At 37.6% G+C, this 8,507-nt stretch overlaps 1 protein-coding gene across 1 annotated transcript; it reads right to left on the bottom strand.

Moving 5' to 3' along the window:
- Positions 1-1,532: 1,532 nt before the first annotated feature.
- LOC131403283 (zinc finger protein 709-like) lies at positions 1,533-5,686 on the bottom strand. Its single transcript, XM_058537529.1, has 4 exons — positions 5,651-5,686; positions 4,866-4,992; positions 4,601-4,661; positions 1,533-4,211 (listed from the first exon to the last, which is right to left on the bottom strand). The coding sequence occupies exons 1-4, from the start codon at positions 5,684-5,686 to the stop codon at positions 2,204-2,206; spliced, it is 2,232 nt and encodes a 743-aa protein (XP_058393512.1). The 3' UTR covers positions 1,533-2,203.
- Between the last annotated feature and the right edge of the window lie 2,821 nt (positions 5,687-8,507).

Here is an 8,507-nt window from a genome sequence, read left to right as displayed (position 1 = left end):
AGGGAGTTGCGAGTTGTAACATTTCAAGGCTCTTGGAGCGTCGTAGCACGGGATGGACTGGCCATCTGTGCCGGGCTGGGACGATAACCAAAGAGAACAATGCACGTACACAACTACTGGGCTGGGACCTCAGCCAGGGGGCTCAGTGCATGTACGCCACTGATAAGCATTTTGTGCATGGGAACACTAAATGCTTGCTCTGCAAACTCTGTAATTGCTTGCTCTGAAAATTACTGATGGTATAAAAACTGCTGGAAACTGAGACCTGATGAGAGTTCCACCTATGGAAGGGACACCTTGCCCAGGACGTGTGATCCTTGCCCAGCCGCGTCGATTGACAGGGCTCTCCCAGCAGTGGGGCGTGGATGTTGTGAGTGACTGATTTGATGTGAAGTAATTGATTTGATGTGTTCTCTTTTCGGTCAACCTGGTGTTTCTCTTTCTGGTTGATTTGTGTCATTTCTCTTCAGCCGATGTGGGTGTTTTCCCTTTCCAGTCGGGCTGATGTTTTCTCCCTCTTAATATTTGACCTATTTGATCTGTTTGCAGACTGTCGCCTTTACTATCCTCTATATAATAAAATATACCCTCAGTCCATTTGTTTGGAGTGGAAAGTGTCTTTTACGTCTCCGATCGAATCCCCGAACCTCTCATAACAACATAACACAATACAGGGGTGATGTGTCCAGCTCTAGATGGTGGTGCCCTATCACAGGCCTCTACTGAGTTCAATGTCTATTCACCAAATACAAGTCAGAATGAGGGAAAAACAGCAAAGGCCCAAATCAGAAAATAAGAATTCACAGGTAAGTAAAGTCTTTGATAAACTGGCCATACATAAAAATTTAGTCCAATTGTTTAACAGCGCAAAAATGGAAACAGGCTCCTATATGCACCACCCCCCAAAAAGAGAATTCTCTAAGAAAGGTACAATACATACAAAGGATTCGGCATATCCAGGATCTGCAATACAAGGACAGTAAGGAAATCCCAACAAACACAGTGTCATTTTTAATAGCCCCTTAACACAGAACAATTCAGACATTATAAAAAAAGAGAAAACATTATTAACTGATTTAAAGAAAAAACAGTATCTATTAATCGTATGTACTATTGATAAAGGATGACTTGCAAAATTATCTCACCTCAATAGTCTTTTCTGAAAGTAATAGAAATCCACAATCTCATGCTGCACTTTGAGAAGTAACTTGGTAAACACAATATGTTTACAACTTTTATAACATCTCTGAATTTCATGTTGAAAGTTTTCTAGAATATTATACAGAAATTAATTTCCAATAAGCTTTCTCATATCACTTACATTTATATTTCTTTTTGGTAAAAGTATCACATAGAAGGGGGTGGGCCAATTGAAGTCTTTTCCATGCTACTTACATTCAAGAGGTTATTGAGTCCTTCATGCCTTCAGAAAGAACTGGATGACAAAAGGGCTTTCCACATTCTTTATCTTTACATGGTATTTCTTCTAGTGTGCATTCTTGCACATCCTCAAAGGTTTTCATGAAAAATAAAGGCTTTCTCATTTTAGTGATATTCATAGTGTTTCTCCAGTGTGACTTCTTTCATTTCTTTGAAGTGATATGTGATAAGTGAATGTTTGTGCACATTCCTTAAATTCATAAGCTTTCTCTCCAGTATGAGTTCTTTCATGTGTCTGAAGAAAACTGGGAGAAGTGAAGGCTTTCTCACATTCCTTACATTTATACGATCCATTTCCAGTGAGGAAGACCATCTGGGATTGAAGGCTTGAGGGATTTATAAACGCTTTCCCACATTCCTTACATTCATAGGGTTTGTCTGTTCTATGACTCCTTTCACATATACAAAATGCACTGGGAGAAATGAACACTTTCTCACATTGCTTGTGCTAGTAACGTCCATCTCCAGGGTGAAAGAGCAGGTGAGATCAAAGGCTTGAAGGAATCATAAAGGCTTTCATATATTCCTTACCTTCGGAGGGTTTCTCTCCAGTATCAATTCTTTCATGTTTTCAAAAATACCAGAAGTGAATGCTTAACTGCAATTTTTACATTCATAGGGTTTCTCTCCAGCATCAATTCTTTCATGTACTTGAACCTTACTTGAAAACCTGAAGGCTTTACCACATATTTTACATTCAAGGGGTTTCTTTCTAGTATGATTTCTTTCATGTTTCTGCAGTATACTGGGAGAAATGAATGCATTACTGCGTTTTTTTACGTTCATAAGCTTTGTCTCTAGCATGAGTTCTTTCATGTATTCGAAGAAAACGGGGGAAAATGAATGCTTTCCCACATTCCTCACATTTATAAGGTCCATCACCAGTGTGAAAGATCATGTGTGAGCGAAGGCTTGAGGGATTTGTAAAGGCTTTGCCACATTCCTTACATTCATAGGGTTTCTCTCCAGTGTGAGTTCTTTCATGTCTTCGAAGAGAAGTGGAAGAAGTGAATGCTTTACTGCATTTTTTACATTCATAGGGTTTCTCTCCAGTATGAGTTCTTGCATGTCTTTGCAAAGAAGTGGAAAAAGTGAATGCCTTACTGCATTTTTTACATTCATAGGGTTTCTCTCCAGTATGAATTCTTTCATGTTGTTGAAGAAAACTGGAAGAACTGAATGCTTTACTGCATTTTTTACATTCATAGGGTTTCTCTCCAGTGTGAGTTATTTCATGTATTTTAAGAGAACTGGAATAAATGAAAGCTTTACTGCATTTTTTACATTCATAGGGTTTCTCTCCAGTGTGAGTTATTTCATGTACTTTAAGAGAACCGGAAAACATGAATGCTTTACTGCATTTCTTACATTTATAGCGTTTCTCTCCAGTATGAATTCTTTCATGTTCTCGAAGATAACTGGAAGAACTGAATGCTTTACTGCAATTTTTACATTCATAGGGTTTCTCTCCAGTGTGAATTCTTCCATGTACTCGAAGAGAACTAGAAGAAGTGAATGTTTTACTGCATTTTTTACATTCATGTTTCTCTCCTGTGTGAGTTATTTCATGTTTTCGAAGAGAACTACTACAACTGAAGGCTTTCCTGCATTCTTTACACTCATAGGGTTTCTCTCCAGTATGAGTTCTTTCATGTCTTTGAAGACAAGTGGAAAAAGTGAATGCTTTACTGCATTTTTTACATTCATGTTTCTCTCCTGTGTGACTTATTTCATGTTTTCGAAGAGAACTACTACAACTGAAGGATTTCCCACATTCTTTACATTCATATGGTTTCTCTCCAGTATGAGTTCTTGCATGTCTTTGAAGACAAGTGGAAAAAGTGAATGCTTTACTGCATTTTTTACATTCATAGGGTTTCTCTCCAGTATGAATTCTTTCATGTTGTTGAAGAAAACTGGAAGAACTGAATGCTTTACTGCATTTTTTACATTCATAGGGTTTCTCTCCAGTGTGAGTTATTTCATGTATTTTAAGAGAACTGGAATAAATGAATGCTTTACTGCATTTTTTACATTCATAGGGTTTCTCTCCAGTGTGAGTTATTTCATGTACTTTAAGAGAACTGGAAAACATGAATGCTTTACTGCATTTTTTACATTTATAGCGTTTCTCTCCAGTATGAATTCTTTCATGTTCTCGAAGATAACTGGAAGAAGTGAATGCTTTACTGCAGTTTTTACATTCATAGGGTTTCTCTCCAGTGTGAATTCTTTCATGTCTTCGAAGAGAACTGGAAGAAGTGAATGCTTTACTGCATTTTTTACATTCATGAGGTTTCTCTCCAGTGTGAGTTATTTCATGTTTTCGAAGAGAACTGCTACAATTGAAGGCTTTCCCGCATTCTTTACATTCATAGGGTTTCTCTCCAGTGTGATTTCTTTCATGTCTCTGAAGGGAACTGGAAGAAGTGAATGCTTTACTACAATTTTTACATTCATAGAGTTTGTATCCAGTATGAATTCTTTCATGTATTTCAAGAGACTTGTGAAAAGGGAAGGCTTTTCCACATTCCTTACATTTATAATGCTTCTCTCCATCTTTTTGGTAGTCATATAGTTTGTATTCAGTGTGACATCTAATGTGCCTTTTAAGGGATGAAAGATGCATGAAGACCGTTCCACATGCACTGCATACACATGGTTTAGCACCTGTAGTTTTCTTGTTCAGACTGCCATTTGGATTTAGGCTGATGTTTTCTTGACATAGACGACTATCTTCACTTTTAAAGAGTCTCTGTAGCATACGATTTCTGTAAAAAATGGGAAGAACGTTATAAATGATTTCTTTATTAATGTTTTACATTTGTTATAATTTATTATGATGTATAGGAAAAGTTTAGCTTTTCTGTCTTGTCTGAATTCCTGGAAATTGAATGTACTGAATGCTCTGCAAGAAGACTTCATGCTTGCTCTTTTCCAAACAGTGATATTCACATATAGGGTTTATTCATACTTTCTAAGTGAACCTTTTTGCAAAAACTGAACATCAACATCACATTTCAAAAAGTCTATTTGGTGAAAATTTTCTAAGAATACCTGAATTTGAAGCAAGGGTTGTTTTGTTCGCTTCTTTTTAAAATTTCTTAACATATCATTATTCTAATGGGGCACACTGCTTTCTATTCTGAGTGTGACTCACCTTAATTTTCTTCCCTGGCTTGCGTATTTAACTTCAACATCATTATCTTCCCATGATTTTCCTGAAATGCAGACCCAGAATGTTGATTTCAACGTATTAGAAATTATAGAAAAATTATGGATTCTAAGACAGTCATGATCTATGATCATTTCTAGTTTATTTATCAACATCTCCTATTTCTACATTCTACATCCTGGAACAATGCTGATGGGCAAGAAACACTTGTTCTCTACTTGATGAAGGGTGGGAATGTCCTCAGTCTCACCTATAGAGGCCAGGTTCCTGAAGGTTTCCCACATCACATCTCTGTAGAGTTTCCTCTGTGAAGGATCCAGTAAAGCCCACTCTTCTGGGGTGAAGTTCACAGCCACATCCTCAATGGCTACTGAGTGCTAAAACATCACAAATATGTGTAGAGTAGGATGCATAAGACTGATGACACTGGGGATCTGTACTCCATTTGTAGAAATGTTACGTGTGATTCTGTCATTTCTAAACACATATTTTATGTTATCATCATCAAAACTTCACTGCTTTTCTGTAGACACTTCCTTCTCAATTTATCTGCATTATCAACACAGAAATTATTTACACATTTTTACTGTGATCACATCACATTGTATTTCTCTGTAATGGCAGGGTCCAGAGCATGTCGGGAAATGACAAAAATGCTATATAAATAAAACAAATATCATTCTATGAAACATGATTCCTTGTGAGAAAAATTCTTTCATTTTCTTCCTTATTACCCACCAGTTACAGGACTCCATGAGTCAGAGAGTCAAATCTGCATGAGGTTTCCATGAATAAAAACACAGTGAAGAACTGGAAGCATTGTTGTCTAGTCCTATCACCAAAGAGACGGTCCCGGAGGCCTGTAGAAATTAAACTTTTAACAAAGCCTAGCTGGCCACATTGTCCTAAAGTAATCCAGGCCACTACGAGTAATCAGAGATAGCTGCCTGAATATAAATGTTCTTGTGGTACATTCATCATCGATTCAGTTCTTCTTTTCTCTCTCTGTATGATCTGATGAGGCTAGAAAGTTACCTGGAACTTACAATTCAGACACAAGGAAGAAGGCATGACAACTTAGACCCATAAAATACCTATACTCATGTGCCTCAAGGATACTTCCCAGAAACTTTTAGAATGCACAGTGAGATAACAATATGCCCGAAAAGCTCTTTCCAGTCAAATGCTAACCGTGTACCCGGAGCTTTGCTGCCCTAGAAAGCAGGTTAAGAACTACAGAGTTCACTAAGTCCACGCAGGTTTGATGGTAAATTTGCTCATGATTATAAAACAAATGAAGGATTTAAAAGTGCTTTCCTCCAAAACAACATAAAACTTCCATTTTCCAACTAAACAGCAAGTGTTTCCCACCCAGGCACTCTAGATGATGCCCTGCCAACTTCTGATCCCACACTGAAGAAACTTAGAAACTGTCATTCTTGATCTCATAAGAAGAAAATGAATGAACTTGAACAATTCTTCTCAGATCACGAGAGGCTTGAGGTCATAGGGCAAAGCGGGGTCTCCCAAAATGGGAAAGTGAAAACAAGATAGCTTTTTGAAATATGCCCCAGATATTTTGTTCTTAACAAGACTTGTAGTAAACAAATAACCTATTTCACCAGAGGCTAATGCAAACATAAAAAGAACAAAAAAGACAGAACACAATATCCATGAAGTCTAAGACAACACTCTATAACAGAAGGTTAAAAGTACATAACAGGAATACCTGAAGGAAAAGAAAGACAGAGGGAAACAGAAGAAACAAGTGAAGTAACAGTCACCCAAATATCCTACAATTAATGATAGCTGGTAAACTGATCATCCAGGAAGCTCAGAGAAGCCTAAACATGACAAACTACAAAAGCACACACCCAAGGATATCCTATTCAAACTAGAGAAAAATCAAAGACAGAGAATATATTGAGAAATGCCAGAGAAGAAACACAGCTTAGCTATAAAGAAACAAAGATTTGAATTAAATTGGACTCCTTTTAAAAACCATGCAAGCAAGAAAAGAACAGAGTGAAATATTCGAAGTTAGGAAAACAAAAATCCACTAGCCTAGAATGCTCTGTCAAGCAAAATTCTCCTTCAAAAATAAAGGCAAAATAAGGACTGTCTGAGACAAAAAGTAAGGAAATTTGTCATGAGTACACCTACTTTGAAAGAAATGTTCAAAAATTTATGAGAAAGTATGTAAATGAGAAAGGTAGAGGGCCGGCCCCATGGCGTAGCAGTTAAGTGCGCCTGCTCTGCCTCTGGTGGCCCGGGTTCGGATCCCGGGAGCACACCGATGCACCGCTTATCAGGCCATGCTGTGGCGGCGTCCCATATAAAGTGGAGGAAGATGGGCATGGATGTTAGCCCAGGGCCAGTATTCCTCAGCAAAAAATAAATAAATGAATAAATAAACATTTAAATAAAAAAGAAAAAGGTAAAAGATTAGAAAAATAACTTTGATATATTTATAACTAATATAGATGACACTTTGTTTAAAATAGTATTAGCCAGAATGTATTTGGTAATGAGAAGCTTGTGCACAAGTGAAATAAATGACAGCAATGTGACATGGGACAGGGAGGGGGAAATTGGGAATAGTGTGTTAAGAAGTACTTGCACAACAGTGAAGAGGAGGGTGCTATTTGGCAGAGGAGGCGCGTTAGTTGTAAACATATGCTGAAAACTCAAGGGCAACCACTAAAAAATGATTTTTAAAAAAATGCGTAACCTAGGCCGGCCCCGTGGCTTAGCGGTTAAGTGCGCGCACTCCACTACTGGCGGCCCCGGTTCGGATCCCGGGTGTGCACCGACACACCGCTTCTCCAGCCATGCTGAGGCCAGGTCCCATATACAGCAACTAGAAGGATATGCAACTATGACATACAACTATGTACTGGGGCTTTGGGGGGAAAAAAAGGAGGAGGATTGGCAATAGATGTTAGCTTGGAGTCCGTCTTCCTCAGCAAAAAGAGGAGGATTAGCACAGATGTTAGCTCAGGGCTAATCTTTCTCACAATAAATAAATAAATAAAGAAAGAAAGAAAGAAAGAATAAAATAAAAATAAAAAATGCGTAACTGATATACTACAAGAGAATGAAAAACAGAATCAGAGTAAATGCTCATTTTCAGCCAGAGAAGGCAGAAAAAAGGTGGAAGAAAAAAGAAAAAAACAAGGATAAAAATAGAGAACAGCAAAAGGTTCAGTAAATATTAATCGAACTGTACCAATAACCACTTTAATCATCAACAGTCTTGATACATTGAAAGACACAGCAGTATCAGATTTCAAAAAACAAAATTATATGCGGTCTACAAGACACCAACTTTAAATCTAAAACTCAGATAGATGAAGGGTAAAGGGATAGACAAAAATAGACCATGCCAAAACTAGTCAAAAGAAAGGTGCCACAGGTATATAAATTATAGAAAATGCAGATTTCAAACCAAGGAAACTTCAGAGATAGAGAGGGGCATTAGATACTGATAAAGCAGTATATTCTCCAAGAAGTAGCAGCAATACTTCCTGTGTACCTGCATAACAACAGAGGGGTAAATACATGAGGTACAAACTGATAGAATGCAAGGAGAAACAGACGAATCCAGTACTATAGCTGTAGGATTTAACATCCCCTTATCACAAATTATACACTCCAGTAGGCAGGAGATGAGGAAGGACAGAGGTGAACTGAATAGCACCGTGAAACAACTGGATTTCATTATAATCTATGGAATACTTCAACAACACAATATACATTCTGGATTTTCTTGTAATCTGTGGAACATATAACTACATTTCACTGAAATCTATAGAATACAACAACAGCAGAACCTCAATTTTTCTCAAGATCATGGAACATTCACCAAGACAAACCAGATTGTGGGATATAG

This window comes from Diceros bicornis, unplaced genomic scaffold (assembly GCF_020826845.1).
Source record: "Diceros bicornis minor isolate mBicDic1 unplaced genomic scaffold, mDicBic1.mat.cur scaffold_643_ctg1, whole genome shotgun sequence".
NCBI lineage: Eukaryota > Metazoa > Chordata > Mammalia > Perissodactyla > Rhinocerotidae > Diceros > Diceros bicornis.
This window is presented reverse-complemented; position numbering and strand designations above follow the sequence as displayed.

What these genes read in the sequence shown, in the direction of transcription:
- LOC131403283 (XM_058537529.1), bottom strand. Translation starts at nt 5,686, where the DNA reads ATGCCTTCTTCCTTGTGTCTGAATTGTAAGTTCCAG. An exon ending in CAGGAACCTGGCCTCTATAG is followed by an intron (nt 4,662 to 4,865) that starts GTGAGACTGAGG and finishes TCTGCATTTCAG; the next exon opens with GAAAATCATGGGAAGATAAT. An exon ending in AGCCAGGGAAGAAAATTAAG is followed by an intron (nt 4,212 to 4,600) that starts GTGAGTCACACT and finishes CATTTTTTACAG; the next exon opens with AAATCGTATGCTACAGAGAC.